The sequence below is a fragment of the Oryzias latipes genome, chromosome 4 (genome assembly GCF_002234675.1).
Source record: "Oryzias latipes chromosome 4, ASM223467v1".
NCBI classification, from domain to species: domain Eukaryota; kingdom Metazoa; phylum Chordata; class Actinopteri; order Beloniformes; family Adrianichthyidae; genus Oryzias; species Oryzias latipes.
Genome location: NC_019862.2, coordinates 29,561,552 through 29,579,114, shown reverse-complemented (window position 1 = coordinate 29,579,114; position 17,563 = coordinate 29,561,552). Strand labels below are relative to the sequence as shown.

The window sequence follows — 17,563 nt, the reverse complement described above, 5'->3', positions numbered from 1 at the left end:
TGTCTCATTTAAAATACGACACAATGTTTTAGAAAAGTGTTGTGAAAAAAGCAGGACTCGTTTATTAACAGCAACACAAAAAGCGCTTTGAGCAGCTAAAATCTTTCTCATAACTCTTCGGGATTGGGGGAGAGGACGAAGCTGCAGCTACGACGTTTTGGACGTGGAGGAGGTGATGTGTGTCATGAGGACCTGCAGCTCCTGTAGTCTGGGCTCCAGCCACGGCGGAGGAGGCGGGTCGGCGGCGCCTCTACCCTGGAGCAGAACCTGAAGGGCCGTGAAAGCGCTCTCGGCGGTCTGCAGGTAGCGGCTGTACTCCTCCTCTGCGCTGGATTCCTGCCGAGCTCTTTTAGGACACGGCTGAAAGGAAGAGGGAGGGAACTTAGATACTTTTGATTCATATTTCTTGTTTCTATTTTAAAGAGATTAGTGTGAAGTTCTTGCATGGCAGCCCGTTTGAGCCCTTTAACAGCAAAGCTACAACTCAGTGGTTCCATTCTTTTGACAACTGTAACTTGTTAACGCTTTTAGCGTTTGAAGAGGTGCTTTTCTCTGCTTCAGAATCAGCTGGTTCACGTTGATCAGGTGAACAGTTGAGGAGCTACAGTGTGTTAAAGATCGTATGTTATTTAGCTGTCTCTGACAACCTCTCCACTCTTAAAGGGTTAATCGTCTTAATTAAAAAAGCTAACCTAGAGGAGAAACGGTCACAGTTCAATTAAGATGAGGCTGAATAAATGACCTCATGGTGGCACTAAGAGACACTGGACAGACTTGAACTAAGCAATGCCGGTTTGAAACTCCTCTTTTCCACTTTGATTTGAAGAAAGAAAACTGAACTTCAAGATACTTCACAAGTTTTGGACTACTTTAACTCTTCAACTGTTTTTGAAATTAACATTTTTCCAGTGAATTCTGTTGCCAAAAAAAAGTAGATTAACGCTGATTTGCATAGCTGCTTTTCTCTGCTTCATAATAAGCCGATTTATGTTGATTGAGACTTACGGAACGTGGAAGAGCGTGTCGAAGGTGGCGCCGGCGAAATCTCCGGTGTTAAAGGGTTATTAAAGGTTAAAGGGTACATCATAAAAAGTGAAGTTCTTTAGTAAACGGTCATGTTTTTGATGTAAGATTACCACACATACGAAAGCAAAGACCTTCAGTAATCCGTGCAGCAAAGAAAATGTTCATCGAATGAGTTCATCGAATGACATTTACCATAAAGCAGAAGAGAAACAAAAACCACAACAACAGTTAACAACCACTAAGTGCTAAACTGGCCAATGAGGCGAAGCGGCATGAGCGCATAACCCAGTTAAGAGTTCTTTCAGGGAATGGACTAACCTCAGAGGCCACCGCCGCCTCACTTTCAGCTGCAGGGGGACTGCAAGCCGTCTCTGCGCTCTCGAGCTTTTGGAGGAACTTCTGAAGAACCGGACTCTCCTCCCTGAGCCTCTGCAGCCGCAGCTCGGCGTTTTCCTGAGGACTGAGAGTCTGCAGCAGACGTAAGCAGGTCACTGCAACAGTTCATGTGATTAAAAACAGAAAAAAAATCAGTTGTGCTGCTGATGCTCACCTTGCTGAGATAACGGACCACTCTGGTCTTTGTTTCCTCCACACACAAACTCTGGGAAATGACCTCCTCGTGGTTTGTGTTCTTCAAGATGAAAGAACATTGTGTTCAGGTTTGTTTGTCATTTTAGGTGAAAGCATCTAACGTGTCCCCGCCATACTTCTGCAAAAAAGGAGAAGGCCTCCAGGGCGTGCTGCTGCACCAACCAGGATTTGTCAGCCAGAAGGACTCCAAACAGACCACTGAGCTTTGGAAGAACCGGACTCTAGAAAACCAAACGGTTCTTCAAGTCCAGATCGGAAAACTCAACATGAGCATTTGTAAAACCAGGACTGCTTTACCTGACTTTCCGGAGGAACAAAGACCTTCCCCATGGAGGAAAGGAAGTCCAGAGCAGCCAGCAGCAGATGATCCGGACACGTCCCAGAAACCACGGCGTCCAGACATGACAGCGCCTGAAATAACAGCAGTCAGCTTTAACAGCCACCACTCATCAGTTTAGCATCACTGGGAAAAGGTTTACCTGACAAAGGACGTGGGGTTCGGCGTTTTTCACCAGAGCAGCCGTCACAGACAAGAGCAGCTGCAGAGTGTCCTGCAGCACGGGGCAGCTCTGCACCTGAGGTCAAGAAGCTGCTGAGATGACGCTCCAGCTTTCATCGCTGTAGTCAGAGTGCGTCTTCGTCCTCACCTGAGCCGGACTCATCCGGAGCCAGACTTCCGTGATCATTTCCACTGCAGGCTGAGCTGTGGGGGACAACTGCCCTCTCACCACCGACAGGAGGGCCGACAGCGCCACATTCTGGCAGCAGAAGGAACTTCATTAATACAACGGGATGTTTGTGTTAACCCAGGGGTCTGCAACAGTCAACACGTAAATCCGGGTCGATGTCTCGTGGACCACAACCACGGACCACCAAGCCAGGAAGTCTGTCTTCACCCTTTCAAAATAAAACACTGATTTGGATTTATGGAATTGTTACTATGATAAATAGAAATGAACTGCTGTTATTTTAGGGGGTAGAAAAAGCATTTTTTTCATCTAAATATGAAATAGTTCACATGACTTCATAATAAGACACATAAGATCATCTCACTGCAGTAAATGAAGTAGTAGGTCGTGTAATGTCTGCAGGGATAAAAGAAAACTACAGTTTATTGTTGTTGGTGCACCTTATACATCAATTCACAAACCTAACTGAAATTAAATCACAGCTAAGTGACCCTTACATATTTTTCGGACCATAAGTCACACTCAAAGTCCTTTACATTTTAAAGAAAAAGGAAATTCTGGTGCCCCTTAAGAATGAATTGTGGTTAAAAAAATCTGTCAAAAAGGGTTAAAGTGGGACTGATTGCTGGAGCATTCTGGGTACTGTAGTCAGGAGCCTCCTGGGGGGAAATACGTATGAATCAAGTTTGACTTTTTTTTCACTTGATGTGTCTTTTGGTTCAAAAAATGCGTTACTCTCTAAACTGAAAAATATAGTATTATTCTTTAACCAGAGAGCCTTGGAGGGGCAGAAGAGCCACACCTTTCTCCAGAAACCCACGGTTGCAGCCCCACACGTTTTTCCCATATCTCACCACTTACCACTTGATCCACTTGCACCATCTTGTATCCGCCGTTTCTCCAGTCCGTCAGAGCGTTTTGGGCCAGACTAATCATGTCAGCCTCCACGCGGAGCCGAGTGTCCTGCGAGAGAGCTCCGAAGAGGATGTTATCCCACACTGCTCGGTTCTCCAGCTCAGACGGCGGGAAGTGTTCCACGAGCTGCTCCTGGAGAAACAAATGCCTCAGAGTAAAAAAAAGAAGGTTTTCATTCAAGTCTTTAATGAAGTAAGCAACATTTGTGACAACAAATAAAAGTCTGTCAAACACATGATTTCACAGTTTTGGTTGAGTACATTTAAAGAGCCACTGGAACTGCACGGAAAAGAATCCGCTTTTTGTTTGAGCTTTCATTTTTTCACCTGGTGTTTTGGCGTCATAAGAAAAACCAGCCGTTTCAACAGGATTCCCAGGTGGGACATCCGGTAACATTCAGTGGGGCATGTTTTTACCTGCAGAAAAAATAGAAAAAGGCTTAGAGATGTTAAAGCATCATAAGTACAGGAAAAAAAATGACAAACGTCCAAATGTTTAAGATATTGTAGAGAAATTGATCAAATACAGGACCTAATCTTTACAGAAATGTCCAGTTGTGATAAGGAATGATGCAAAAGTATCAAATTAATCAAACATGGCCCTAAAATGTACGTTGCATTGCATACATCCAGTCTTTACCCACCAGCTGAGCCACGAGGAGGACATGGTGGAAGCAGAGCTCCGCAGACCCGTATCTGTCGCAGCAGACAAATGTGGTGTTTATAAAGAGACGTGAAGTAACTAAACACAATTTATGAAGTTCAAACTTAAAAAGACAGGGGAGTATTGGCTTTACCAAGGAAACAAACAAGAACAAAACCTAAAAATCTTCCAAAGATGAAAAAGATTTTATACCAAAACATCATAAACCCGGAAATGACCTCAATGACCTTTGATATGAAGTTCTTAAACAAGAGTTCTGAACAGCTTTAGTGAATAAATATTGACAGAAAACTGTCAGCAATTTAAAACCAGTAGCTCCAACCAAATATGTTTTAAAGTTTTTAAGTAAAATGAGGATTTCAGGTCAAGATTCTTTTTTAAAACAACATGCATAAACTAAAAGTGGGGATATGCCGATCACGAAGTTTCAGACTGTTGTATCTCAATCAGGGATCAGATATTATTTTATTCTTATTATTATGATTGGTGCTATATATGACAAGCTTATTATTACAGATAAATATTCTATAAGAAGTCTGCATATCATGAACAGATCACGACGTTTGATAGCCTTAAAGTGCAGCAGAATATGACGCTAGTTTTAGCAGGATAACGCAAAAACAGATCGATAAAGTTGGCGAGATATTCTCAGATTTGGACTTCCAGGCTCAGTAACTCTTAATAAATGTTTATTACTGACAGCAAGTCTCTACTGGTTTGTCTCAACAGAAACAACAGCCGATGAAAGCATTTCCAAGAACAAAGATCGTTTATTATTCTTTTTAATTGGAATTGCATGGAGAGACTGCAGTAAGGGACCGTCTACAAAGTGCAAAAAAATAGATCCGTAAAAAACAATAATCCATAATTTCCCAATAGAAAAACAAAACAAATAAATGGTAACATGGATATTAGCGAGTCATGAAAACTCATCACCATATTAATGGTACAACAATGATCTGACAATGATTTTTAATTTTAAAGAATTCTTCATGAAGATATAAATCACATATGATCAAAACTGTTCAATAGTTCTAAAGATCCTAAAGCTAAAGTCACCAAACTTTCTCACATCAATATTTTTCAACTAGTTTTTACTAGTTAATAGTAACTTTAGTGTCCAATTAGACCTGATTTCTGCTGTTCTTTATGCTGCATGATCAGCATGTTACTCTGCATACTTCAACTTTCTGGACTGGTTTTCTCACAAACGTGGGCATTTCACCAGGAAATGTATCGTGTCGAAGAAAAGAAAAACATCCTGATGCATACCGGGCTGTGAAGCACCACGCATCTGTGGCCAGGAGGGCGGTCTGAGTGTCGGCCTGCAGAACAGCATCAATCAAGCAGCGCTCCTGAAACAACAAGAAAAATCACAAAGAAAGCCAGACCAGGAAAGAAAAACAGGAACAAAAACTAAAGATAAGCAGAAACTCAAAAAACTAAAAGTAAAAGAAGAAAAGATTCTTCTGGTAAAAATGCTGTCAGCAGTAAACGCCGAACTTCACCTGTAAGTGGACATAAGTGTGATTTAAAACACTCAAATTACATCCAGTCTTTATGATGTCTGATTCCTTTTGGTAGGTCGAACGCTGCAGCGTAAAGCCCTCACCAGCATGGGAAAATGCTTCGGAGGAAGAGCAGCGATGCTGGCGCACAGCTGCACGCAGATGTGGCGGTGCAGAGAAACCCGGGCCTGGGCCTGACCCTTCAACATCACCCCTGGCAACAGAACCGGTACTTTACGCTCCACATCACATCGACGGAAGCTGTCAAAGATAGCTTTGTAGAGAGGAAGCCTGGAGGGGAAAAACAGAAGAAAGGAAAATGCTTTCGATATGAAGCCGGGATACTGGGAGGCTGGAAAAGGAAAGCTTTCTTTGAAGATCAACTGTTGGCCCACAGATCTTTCCGGGCTGTTAAATCACTTCAAATGTGTAACTACAATGATAAAACTTTGTTAGACAAAACAAACCAAATTTGTTCAGAATTTTTTAGTTGAGCGGTGACAAAATCCACATTCAAGACACATTTTATATGTTCCTCTTTTATGAACAATTACAAAATTCTATTGAAAGCAGCAAAACAGGAAAGAAATGCAAATATATTATATTTTTGTCACGGATAAGGGTGCAGGAATTTAATAAAATGACAATCAGCGCTGAAGAAGAAGTTCTATGAAAAGCTGAAGGAAGTGGGGGTGATATATAGATATATAGATATAGATATCTAGATATATCTATATATATATATATATATATATATCTATATAGATATATATAGATATATAGATATATATAGAGAGAGAGAGAGATCTATAGATATATCTATATAGATATAGTCGATATATCTATAGATAGATATATATATATATAGATTTAGATAGATATATATGTATATATATATAGATACAGATATATAGCACCTTTTCGCCAACTTTTGCGATACGCATGCACAGCTTCATCTCGCGATAGCGATAAATTTGCGATTTATTGTGCAGGGCTAGTTGGTACTGAATTTCTGTGTATAAAAATTTAAAAGCGCACGTGCAGTATTTGGACCACCAGCCTAAAACAAATAAAAACCCTGTTAAGACATGAATATATCTGTAACATTCAACGTCACCTGGGTGTCTCCTCGGGGAACTGACTGCCAGCGAACCAGAGCTGCAGCACCTCCTCGGGCTGAGAGGTCAGCTGACCCATGATGCTCGCCAGAAGGAGACAATGTGGAAGTTCCTGGTCCGGGTTTAACTCTGCAGGAAGCGAGTTACATAATAAAGTGAAAACGTTCAAGTCAGCAACTTGGGCATCAAATCAGCAGGTAAATAAACAAGTTATGAAGAGCTCCGTCTTCTTTTAAATCTGGTGCATCGATACTTAAGTGAAGTCGTCAGTAATTGTGGTTAGTAAAGCAAAAGACAAAAATCCTCCAAATAAAAAAATAAAAGTTATTGCTGAGCAATAACTATGAACTAAAATTCTGTTTTATACTAAACCTTCACCTAGATAGTTAGCACAGAATAATTATTTTTATTGAAACGTTTAAAGACCCACTCCGATGAAAATGGCGTTTGTTTTTTCTGAGTTTTCAACATGCTCTTGTGTCGTTTTTCTGATGAGGGAGGACATATATCCTATATATGTCCTAGATTTGGAATAAAAACAGCATAATTATACGTATATTTTTTAAAACTGCTTGGAAAATAGATGAAAATCTGACGGGAGTGGTTTTTAAACAGACACTTTGACTCACGCAGGTCCACCTGGAGAACAACGTCAGCAAACTGCCCCAAAGGCAACAACTGGAGCAGGAAGGCATCCATGGGAACCGCAGCAGCTGCACTCAACTCCCCAGAGAGAGCCGCCGGCAGAGCAGGAGCGCACAAGCTGGGGGGGAATTTACTGCAAGACCCAAAGCCCACCGTCACAACCACACACCCCTTCAAAAAATCAATGTTTGAACTCTGACGCTAATCCCACTCACGTGATAATCTGAAGGTAGAGTTGGTGAAATCTGCTGCAGTACTTAGTCAGAAAGTATTTGAATTCCTGTTTGAAGGACAAAAACCAAAAGATTTGACGTTGGCTGTTAAGTAACTGATGAATATGATGCTGAGAGTAGTTTTACTACCTTTATGTAATGGATCAGAGTGTTTGCAAAGAACCTGCACATCTTTGCAGTTTTCTGGAACAGCTTGTATTCAGTGCTTTGGGTCGAGTCCTGCATCAGGTCAAAGGAGCATCAACACAAAAGAGTGAAGCCTACCTTTGACTCTGCATAATGGAAGAGTCATGCTTTAAGGAAGGAACTACGCAGGAAATATTATTCACTTTAATCTGTTCGAGAAGAGGGTTAATATAATCTGTCACCCCGTCCAGAATAAATACAATCAATCAGACGTAAGTGGACAATCCTATCAACAGAAAAAACATTAAAAATAAAACTATCTTTTCCCTTCACAGCCAGAGGGGCTTCCTAACCTGTAAGCCGGCGTGCTGAATCTGCTCGGCCAGCTCCACACAGTTGTGGAAGGAGGTCAGCAGGTTGTCACACAGGCTGCTGCTAAGGTCACCGTGGCGGAGATGTTCTTCCACCAATGGCCGGTGCTTCAGGCTCTGTCTGAGCAAGACCATGTAAAAAGTTATAACCAAGAACAAAATCACAACCAATCAGAGAACAAGAAGCACACAATAGAAACCTACTTGATGAGGAACTTCCAGGTGTTTGCATGCAGAGCAATGTCCAGGTTGGAAATAACCGAGCAGATATCCAGCAGACTGTGGATTACTGCAACACATGAGGACTTTGTTAAATAAACGGAGACTTTTAGTGTGCAAAGAAATCCTTAAAGTACAGCTTTCCCAACCTAACGTATGCAGAACACAAACACTGACGCATGGAAGCAAACACCAACAAGCTGCTACACCTGTTACGATGTCTGAGACCTCCTCGTCCGAGGCTCGGCTGTCCAGGGAGATCTTATCCAGGACCTCCAACAGACCCTTGTGAAGGGCATAAGCTTCCTTGAAGAGCCCCTGCAGCAGGTCTGCTACCAAAGACAGGCGGCCACAGTAAACCACCTCACTGTCCTGTGGAAAGCAAGCAAAAAAAAACTCAGTTTACCTCATTTCTTCAACATAGATGTCCATTAGTAGTTTGTCATTCTCTGTTATCTCTTTAATTGCATAAAAAACACAGAATAAATCAAGTTTCGTGTTTGTAATTTGTATATAAATAATTTATATTTACATTATTTAAATGCATGTAATAAGTTTACCTTATATTATATTAGTATTGTTTTGTTTTCCTGCCAAATGCTGAACTGAAATCCGTCTAACAACAAAACTGAATTTGATTGAGTAAATCTCATTTGTGCAATTATTCTGTACATTACTAATAACATATACGCCTCTGAAGCATTTTAACAATCTCTTTTGAGAGTACAACTATCATTACTAGTAAAAAAATGTACGTCAAAAGGAAAAAACAAACAAAATATTTCTTTTAATAGATAGTTTAAGTCTAGAAAAACAATAAAATATTTGCACTCTCTGGATTTTAAGCTAAAAGAAACATAAGATTTGTTTAAATTAAAGATGAGTTTGAGTTCACACGTTTTTTTTAAAAAGTTTCAGGTGACCTAATTTATTAAAAAACTAAACAAAACATATACATCCAAGACTTAACACTGTGCATGGCACAAATATCATCCCATGTACACAAATAAATGTGTCAAGAAATGCTAAATAAAAGGCTTTCTGTTTACAATAAAGCCATATTATAAATGTCAAAAAGTTGACTCATCTGTTTGTTTTTTTATAAGTTTATAAATGTACTATTCATTTGCTTTCCTCTTATGTGTGTTATTTTGTTTGGGAACAGCCTCCTGTCATCTGATGAAAGCCACCTTGCAGTGTTGGAACGTCTCCTTCAGGACCGTCAGGATGCACATTGGTAGTGAACGAATGAGATGCAGATCCGGGGTTTCCTCCAAAGAGTTAACGTGATGCACACAGGTGGATAATGCATCGATTATCTGCGCCATTGCCTGCAATGTCAGACGTTTCGTGAAACCATTGGTTAAGCCCTGAAGTACGCTTCTTCTAGTAACAAACGTCTGCAGTGATACCTGTAGAACTGTCCTCAGAAAGTCGCGCAGTTCAGTGTTTTGACTTGACAGTCCACCAACTTGATCCGTGATTTCCTTCATCAAGCGGTGAAACATCGTCACTGCCTACAGACAAATTTGTCAGCTACAAACAGCAGAAGTTACGAGTTTATGTGGCTTTATGCCATCTTTTCATGAAAAAAGTCCCATGATTAGTAAGACCTGTGGTCTTACACAGCAGTACGCGCCTACATCAGTGGGTGGAGAACCGTTGCAGGAATTTGTGAAGTTACCTTTGGTAAAATCTTGGAGAAACAGTCCTCTTCAACCCCTGACAGTCCAATGTGAGGAAGGAACACATGTGTTATTATCCTGAGGATTCCTAGGACACATTTAAAACAAATAATTAGAAACTTTGGTAAAACACACCTTAAGGTGAAAACTGTTTTCATAAAAACGGCATTCGCTGCACTTACGTATGTGTTCTTCCCAGCTGTCAGACTCATACTGCAAAGAGTAAAATAAGTCAAGGATTTCAGTCAGACACATCAGAGCCTCACAAAGGTTTTGTTCTTTTAGGACAGGAGGCTGCAACCTGAGGCTGCAGAGCCACATGTGGCCCTTATAGCCCTCTTTTGTGGAAACTGCTAACAGTCTAAATAAATAATGTCGTTTTGGTTCAATCAAGTGAATTAAATTGAATCATTTACGTTTAGATTTGTACCATGTCGGATGACTGAGCAACATGATGGTAAAAGGTTTTATCTACTGTCACAGAGTAACTTGGATGCATTTATATGTTACCCTATAGATGTTTTAAAGATTCTGAATTCTGCACTAATGTCGTCATGTTTGTTTTCAGTCGTAAAATGAGAATAAGGACGACGGTGCTGATAGAAAACGCCATGTTTGACTTTTTTTTTGCTAAATCTGCTGCAGCAGAAAAATCTTTTTTGACACAGGGTGTATTTTATTTTGCACTTTGTGATTCTATTATAAATGTTTAAGAAAGAATTGGATGGATGGATAGATAGATAAGTTTGTATCATGACGTCAAGGATATAATTAGCTTCGGCATCACAGCCTGCAGCTCTCGCCGGCAGGTTTCCTGGCTCCACTGCTCCACCTCATCCAGGAGAGACGTGTCGCTCTGGGACATGATGCGAAGGTTTAGCGCTGTCAGACAGACGGACAAAACGTGTCATGTGTGAGACAGAAAATAATTTCCCTTATTTGTCAGTAGGTTTGCTTTAACGGGCACTCGTTCGTTGCTTAGTGTCGTTTCAAGGAATTGTAGCAATCTGTTTCTACCGGAAAGAAGTTTTTACTCGGTTCAAACCAAATATATCTGGAATCTCTTACCGTTTTTGTCGAGGGAAAGTTAGATCCTATAAGTCACTATTGACGAGAAAAGCACCTGAAAACGTTAACGAGTGAAATATGCACATAAATCGTTAAAAAAAACACCTAAGGAAACAATTAACGGCAAAAATACACACAGCCCGCCATGGTTTGACCTGAATGCGACGTCATAAACACGCGACGCCCAATCAAGCGCATTGATTGGTTAAAAACTTAGACCTGAAATCCCGAATTTTACAAAGTTTTATTCTTTTTTTAAAGTTATTTATATCATATTCCTTTTAGTATATGTTATTCAGGTTGTTGTGTAACAGATACCTATGGCAGTAATGTTTTTTTTTTTCTGATTAAATGTTTGTTTCCCCCATCACACCTAATAATCTCAAAAGGAATATAGGACCAAAAAAAAAAACAGTTGCACAATCTTTTATTATACGAAGTCATTTATTGGTGTGGCAGGTCAAGCGCCACTTTGTAAATGGATTCCACCTGCTGATTCACCTGCAGAGGGCTTATAAAGGTGGCTTCCCTCAGGAAGAGGAGTTTAGTGTCAGCCTGCTGCTTCCAGGTTGGACCGGCTGAGCGCAGCCTCAGGCTGATCAGCACTGAACTGGTCTTCAAGCTAAGTTCAGCCTCAAATGCTGCTTTATTGCTGAGGGTAGCATTATACACTCCACCGCGCAGTGATTCCCTAATTGCAGCATCCAATGCTGTTTGGCTGCGTCTTTTGGCCCTAATTGTAAGCCAGGTCAAAGGTCGTACATGTTTATGCTGCTCAATCGTCCTCCTGAGCTGCAGGAGCAGGTCGGTGGGATTTATTTGTGCTTGTATGTTTATTTTGCATTTAATGTCACCTTTGTAGGTGCTGCCGTTTTTGTCTATTATGGTATCTGTTTGTTTAATGCCACAAGAGTTGGGTATTTTTGTTTTTTGTTTTAATACTATTTTGGCTGCTGCTTGCACATTACAGAAGTGGTGCATTTGGACTTTTAGGCCAACTGAATGTGCCTCACTCGTCTTCCTGACTCACCAGATGCCACTGGAGTCTCCCCATGACGAACGGGCGTTGGCTACCACCGGTGTGCCGCTGGGTGTGGCCAACAGACATCAGGACTTTGTCCTGAGTCTGGGGGATTGTGTGCAGGCTATGACGTGTCCCATCCCTAATTTATTTGTGGTGTTGTAACTGGTGTTTTAAAGGGTCTTTGCATGGGTACTTTAATCACTTTTTGTATTAAAGATTTGTATATTGTAAATGCCTGTCTCAGTTTCCTATGTGGGAGTTTTCTGGTGGCTTGGCAGCAGTGTATATGGGAAACCATACTATCACATTGATTAAGGAAAAGAAAACTTATTTCTTTGTGTCAAAAGTAAGGGTGTAACGATCCATTTAACCATCTGATATTTGTGGCTTTTGATTCACTTCTGATTTTGGTTCAGTTTATACAACTCGATACGCTGAACTAACATTGAACCAGTACCTCTTTAGCCAAAACTTCAACCAGTAAAATTCCTGAATACTACTGAACAGTGCAGGTGAAGTTTTCCAGATTCCTTGCTAGATTAAATGTGCACAAACAAGAGTTTATGGCAAATCCATTCACATAAGCCCACTGTTTTTCAACACATCTTTATGACCGCTTTAAAAAGTGCAGCCAATAACAATTCAGCTTGAACAAACGTAAGTTTACTTACTACTTCCACTGCTGTATTACAACACAGAAAACAGAACTTTAGAAAGTCCATCTGGCTTTGGTTCTGGATTAATATGCAGTGGTTGAAACTGCAACTACTGTAGCTTTTTAAAATACAAACAGCAGTCTGAGCAAATACTTTTAAATGCTTATGACTAAAGTTTCTTTTTGTTTTTTTTTTCTTGGCTGATCAACATTAGGCCTCAGAACTCTGTCACCAGCAGAACTTAAGGGTTAAACTGGTAACCTTCTGAGATTGCTGCCACTGCATGGCTTTCACAGTCAGATGCAATTAATCTTTTGCTTTGCACTTAATCCCCTCTGGCTGGAGAGGAAATGTTTCAGACCGAGGCGAAATGCCAATTTCCACATTAGACTTTGATTAAAAACTGCAAAAAGGAGGAAGTGAAACTGTTTGGTAATCTGTTGCTGTAAAAGTGCCATAACTTTGGCTAAACGCCACTTTCATAATTGAAGTAAGAAAGCAAATGAAGCAAAAAGATCAAATTATAGAGAATGTTTGATCAATTACAACCTGGAAGTCTGGAGAAAATGACATTTCAGAATTTACGAATTGGGAGAAAATGTTTCAAACTTCATTCAAATCTAATTTATGCACATTAATTTGGATTAGAGTGTTTGGAATCAGAAATATCCAGTCGTGTCCAGACACAGTAAAGGCTGTTTTTCCCACGTAATTGCCTTCTGACAAGATGGACTTTGCGGCATTGACAGATTTTAAGTTCATCCACAGCTGGATGTTGTTGTTGGCCGTTTTAACCTAATCCTGACCCTTCTTCCGGGTCCCTGAGGCCAGTGCTTTATTCTTGGCCGCACAGATTTAGAAAATTATAAGTGAATAGGCACCTAAAAAAATCACAACAATAATAAAATCAATTTTAGAAAATCATCTCGGTCTATGCCGCAGCTTTGTTTGTTTACAACGAAACTCACTATTTCTTCTTCTACAGTTGGTTCCTGTATTTTAGATAGTTCTGCGCATGTCAAAAGGATTTTTTTCCAATCGAAAAGTGTGACGAATGTAGACCTTTTATCATAATTGGAAAGAGTTTTTCTGGACCCATGTGCACAGTTCAGTTCTAATCCAATCTTTGATCTGATCAAAGACATTTTTCACATGAAACCGTAGCCGGTGATAAATAACGCTGTTCCAGATATGGCATCGGAATGCACACTTGAATGGGATGTATATGTTTTAAATGCTGCTCATGAATCCTTTACTGTAATAGTTGGATTTTCCAGGAACCAAATCTTTTGTGTGGCTGCTCTGCGCAGGAATTTTACCTCCCACTCTGACCTCCCTGCTTGCAGATAATAGAAAGGTTATCGCTCAGTGGGATGTGAGTTATGGGGCTTTGGTGGAAACTGGAAGGAAGATGGCTTTTGTTTTATTTAGACTGAAGGTCATGGGGTGTCTGGCAGAATGCAGCAGGTATCTGTATCTGCTGCTGATGAAGGTCAAGAAGAAAAGAGTTCATAATGGTGTGACATCAGGAGGTAATGCATTCTGCCTGCTGTCTTGTTTTTCAGAGTTTTATTTCTAAATTAGTCAGGCATATGGTGAACTGGAAAGTCTTGCAAGCAGTGCTGAAAAACAAGATTCACGGTGTCAGGCTTTGTTGAGGAAAAGGATGTTGGCTCTTGTAAGCTGACATAAACATCAGGGTTTCAAGGTCATCAATGCTGTGGCTTCACGGTGCTGCGAATGCATCTTTAACAGCCACTAAACCCTCCAATCACTTCTTTTGTTTAAGAGCTGCAACATTTCTTTTTAAGAGTTAACAGTTTGTGTTTTCATTTTTTCCATCTGTGTAGCTAAATGACTATGATTTGCTTTAACCAAAGTCTGCACGTTGTCCTCCTGCATGCGTAGGTTTTCTCCAGCTTCCTCTCACAGTCCAAAAACATGCTTTATTGCTCAACTGGTTACTCTAGTCAAGTGTCCGTATTATCCCTTGTGCTATCTTATGGGGTCCAGATGACCCCACCCTTACATTGACGTGTTCTCCCTACCATGACAAAGGTGGATAAAGGTGAAGAGGATTTCATGTAATCTATGGACACCAGTGAAGATCACAAATCATTGAAGAAAAAAGGTTCAGCGCACTGTCTTGTGGGTCTAGATGACCCAACTCCCAATGTTAAAGTGCCTTGGATAGTAAGTGTGTGTGTGGTTGTGTGCCCTGCGACTGACTGGACAGGCTCCAGCAACCCCGGGACCCCAAATGGGATATAGTGAGTTAAAAAAAAGGATAGATGAATGTTTTTACCCCATCTCTTCGAGTTAAATCCCCTTTAACTTAGTTAGAACTTTAAAGGACCACTAATAAAATCACAACAAAAGTTTTTTTTCTTTTTTATACATTTCTTATTAATGCAGCCTTATGTGTTAACATAATAGTTTATGTTATGAAAACCTATTGGAGTATCACTGGTCCACTGTTTTTGTTGTTACAGAGCCAGTTTGAGTTTTAAGCCTCTTTCAGGCCGATGGGTTTTCAGAACAAGCTTTTCAAATTTTAGGTTTTATCTGTGGAAATATAAAGCTGTTAAAATCCTTTTAGTTCCCACTTTCTGCTGTTTCAGTGAAAATATGTACAATAATCTTTCTTATCTAGACTGTTTGGCTAGCATCAAAGTGTGGCTGCATGACAACCACTTATGTCCAAACCCTCAAAAGACGGAGATATTAATTTATGCTGCTGGTGCTCCTCCATGCTTTTCTCTCTTCTCGTCTGGACTACGGTAACTCTCTTTTAACTGGTCTCAAACGGTCTCTTAATAACCGTCTCAGATTTGCCCAAAAGTCTACAGCAAGGCTTTAACCTGGAACCAATAATCAAACTCATGTCGCCTCTCTGTTTTATTCGCCACACTGGCGTCCTGTTAACTTTAAAATACATTTAAAGTTTAATTTTTAGAGCCTTGCAAACTATATTTCTAACCTTTTAACTCCTTTGCCTTCCATGACGTCCACAAAACTCTAGACGCTTTTATTTAGAAGAGCTTTTTGCTAAATGTATGAGTGTGTTTTATTGGGTTTAATCTGCTTTTATATTATTCTCTGGTTTTATCATGTTTATCACATTGTGAAGCATTTTGTGAGTCGCTCTCTGTGAAAAAAATGATTTATAAAGATTTACTTACACATTTGTTCAAAAATAAATTAAATTTTTGTGCAATTATACACTTTCTATATGAAAACACAGCTTGTTCACACAAGATCTACATTTTCTGTACCTCCCCACTGATTTCTATACAGGAATGAAAAATTTAGCTTTACTGTTTTGGGTTGTTTTTTTTTTTCTCCCTGAGGAAAAAAACCCAAAACAAGTGAAAGTTTACTGGAAATTCACTTTTATCTGCCAACAACTTTGTTGAACACGAAACTTTCCCTGAGGAGAGGAGGATATGAGGCTGATGTTGCTCACTCCTTCCTGTAGGGACTTTACGCTTGGCAAACACATCAAACTCACATGAAGCCCTGCCAACACCAGGCTGAAAAGAATAGCATCTGCCTAAATAGAAACTGAAGTGGATTAACCACAAAAAAAAACACATTTCATACGACAAATCTGAGCCAAATCAAAAAGTTAAAAAAATAAATAAATGAAAGCACCTGGTGAGACATCAATTCTTCTTCAAACGTCAGAAATGTTTTATTTCATTGTGAATAGAATCTAATGCTCATTTTGTGTCATCAGACCAGGTGATCTCATAGTCGCTGAAGACAGACTTCAGCTTCTCCACAGACACAGAGTGGTCTGCCTTCCCAAAGGCCTGGAACAGTGTGGGGTGGGAAAAAGAGAGGTATTAGCTAAAGGCAGATCTCAAATGATTTGCATTGCAGTGGTTGTGAATTGATCAAATAATACCGTCGATTCTCCAAATACTCGTATTTTCTTTTCCTTGCTGTTGTGCTCTATTTTCCCTCCGCCGAGGCATTTGCACTCCATCCCCAAAGGCTCCAGGGCTGGGCTCACCTTCTCAAAAATATGATCTGAAAATGAGGGACATTATCATTATTATTATTTCCAAACACATCAAACCTAAAGTTTCTACAGCAGACAGTCGTCCTGTTTGATGCCTTTATGCAGATTTACTGTTTTTATGATGCCTTTGCTGTCTGTCTGTGTGCAGCCAAACTGCAGCTCCTCACACTTACTGTGGTATTCTGCATTTTTTGTGCCTCGGACTACATCTTTATGCATTTCGCCGTCTTTCACTCTAACTCTGACCAGAATGTATTTAAAGGTTCCATCGGGATCGATCTCCACATCGGGGACTTTGGCGAGACACTCCGCCATTATGACGACAGCCCGGGCCTGAAGGCGGCAGCAGTAGCAGAGTCGTTATTTGGGTCACGGATTCTATTTCCTGCCTTAAACCGACACGCGCGTCTGACGCTGGCGGCACGCAGGCACAAGTTTTTTTTACAACTTTATTGACACAGAGCAAGGATACAGCAAGAAAGCAAATGCAGCATGAAAAACAGCCAGCCAGAGGGATTATTTTCATAAATGCATGCAGAGACTGATATATATCAGCAGCTTTGAGTCTTTCTGTTAGAGAAATATTATTTAGATTATATTTTTAAAACGAAAATGTAATTCAATATACATTTATGAATATAGAATTTCACCAGAAGAATAAATTAATTTATTATAAATATGATTTTATCATCATTTTTTTGAGTTTCTGAAAAAAAAAACAATCTAACACCTTATTTTCTACTGCCCTTACAGGTGGATACGGGCTGAAAAATGGTCAAACCTGCACAGGCTGATCAGCACGAAATTTCAAGGTCGTAGACCGCTCTGTTAGCCAGCACAGTCAAAATGTTCATGCCCATTTTTTTCAAAAGTCATGCTGTGGGAGAAGGGTCATAGTGTGAACACTTACACAACATGTAAGGGTGAAGGAGATGTAACGCAGACGTGTTGTACACATTTTTCATATTTTCAACCCCTCCGAAATCCTGCGGAAGGAGT

General features: G+C 40.2%; 2 protein-coding genes and 1 long non-coding RNA gene across 3 annotated transcripts; 1 reads left to right on the top strand and 2 right to left on the bottom strand.

Annotated features, from left to right (window-relative positions):
* Positions 1-37: 37 nt before the first annotated feature.
* Positions 38-11,029, bottom strand: c4h1orf112 (chromosome 4 C1orf112 homolog). Its single transcript, XM_023954552.1, has 25 exons — positions 10,858-11,029; positions 10,559-10,671; positions 9,972-10,011; positions 9,789-9,877; positions 9,517-9,621; positions 9,295-9,435; positions 8,314-8,476; positions 8,090-8,174; positions 7,868-8,006; positions 7,518-7,607; positions 7,371-7,435; positions 7,140-7,288; positions 6,510-6,639; positions 5,497-5,683; positions 5,157-5,239; positions 3,865-3,916; positions 3,548-3,637; positions 3,168-3,353; positions 2,265-2,375; positions 2,097-2,192; positions 1,915-2,028; positions 1,734-1,838; positions 1,577-1,657; positions 1,345-1,494; positions 38-360 (listed from the first exon to the last, which is right to left on the bottom strand). The coding sequence occupies exons 2-25, from the start codon at positions 10,652-10,654 to the stop codon at positions 148-150; spliced, it is 2,760 nt and encodes a 919-aa protein (XP_023810320.1). The 5' UTR covers positions 10,655-10,671; positions 10,858-11,029; the 3' UTR covers positions 38-147.
* A 376-nt stretch (positions 11,030-11,405) lies between these two features.
* Positions 11,406-12,113, top strand: LOC110014988. The gene is made up of 2 exons (XR_002290043.2): positions 11,406-11,661; positions 11,891-12,113. It is a non-coding gene; the product is annotated as an uncharacterized LOC110014988 (long non-coding RNA).
* A 4,093-nt stretch (positions 12,114-16,206) lies between these two features.
* On the bottom strand, positions 16,207-16,961 carry LOC101156809 (14 kDa phosphohistidine phosphatase). The gene is made up of 3 exons (XM_004068343.3): positions 16,738-16,961; positions 16,448-16,572; positions 16,207-16,352 (listed from the first exon to the last, which is right to left on the bottom strand). The coding sequence occupies exons 1-3, from the start codon at positions 16,877-16,879 to the stop codon at positions 16,260-16,262; spliced, it is 360 nt and encodes a 119-aa protein (XP_004068391.1). The 5' UTR covers positions 16,880-16,961; the 3' UTR covers positions 16,207-16,259.
* Between the last annotated feature and the right edge of the window lie 602 nt (positions 16,962-17,563).

What these genes read in the sequence shown, in the direction of transcription:
- c4h1orf112 (XM_023954552.1), bottom strand. Translation starts at nt 10,654, where the DNA reads ATGTCCCAGAGCGACACGTCTCTCCTGGATGAGGTGGAGCAGTGGAGC. An exon ending in CTGTGATGCCGAAGCTAATT is followed by an intron (nt 10,012 to 10,558) that starts ATATCCTTGACG and finishes GACTTATTTTAC; the next exon opens with TCTTTGCAGTATGAGTCTGA. An exon ending in AACCCCACGTCCTTTGTCAG is followed by an intron (nt 2,029 to 2,096) that starts GTAAACCTTTTC and finishes CTGTTATTTCAG; the next exon opens with GCGCTGTCATGTCTGGACGC.
- LOC101156809 (XM_004068343.3), bottom strand. Translation starts at nt 16,879, where the DNA reads ATGGCGGAGTGTCTCGCCAAAGTCCCCGATGTGGAGATCGATCCCGAT. An exon ending in AAAAAATGCAGAATACCACA is followed by an intron (nt 16,573 to 16,737) that starts GTAAGTGTGAGG and finishes CCTCATTTTCAG; the next exon opens with ATCATATTTTTGAGAAGGTG. An exon ending in GAGTATTTGGAGAATCGACG is followed by an intron (nt 16,353 to 16,447) that starts GTATTATTTGAT and finishes ACACTGTTCCAG; the next exon opens with GCCTTTGGGAAGGCAGACCA.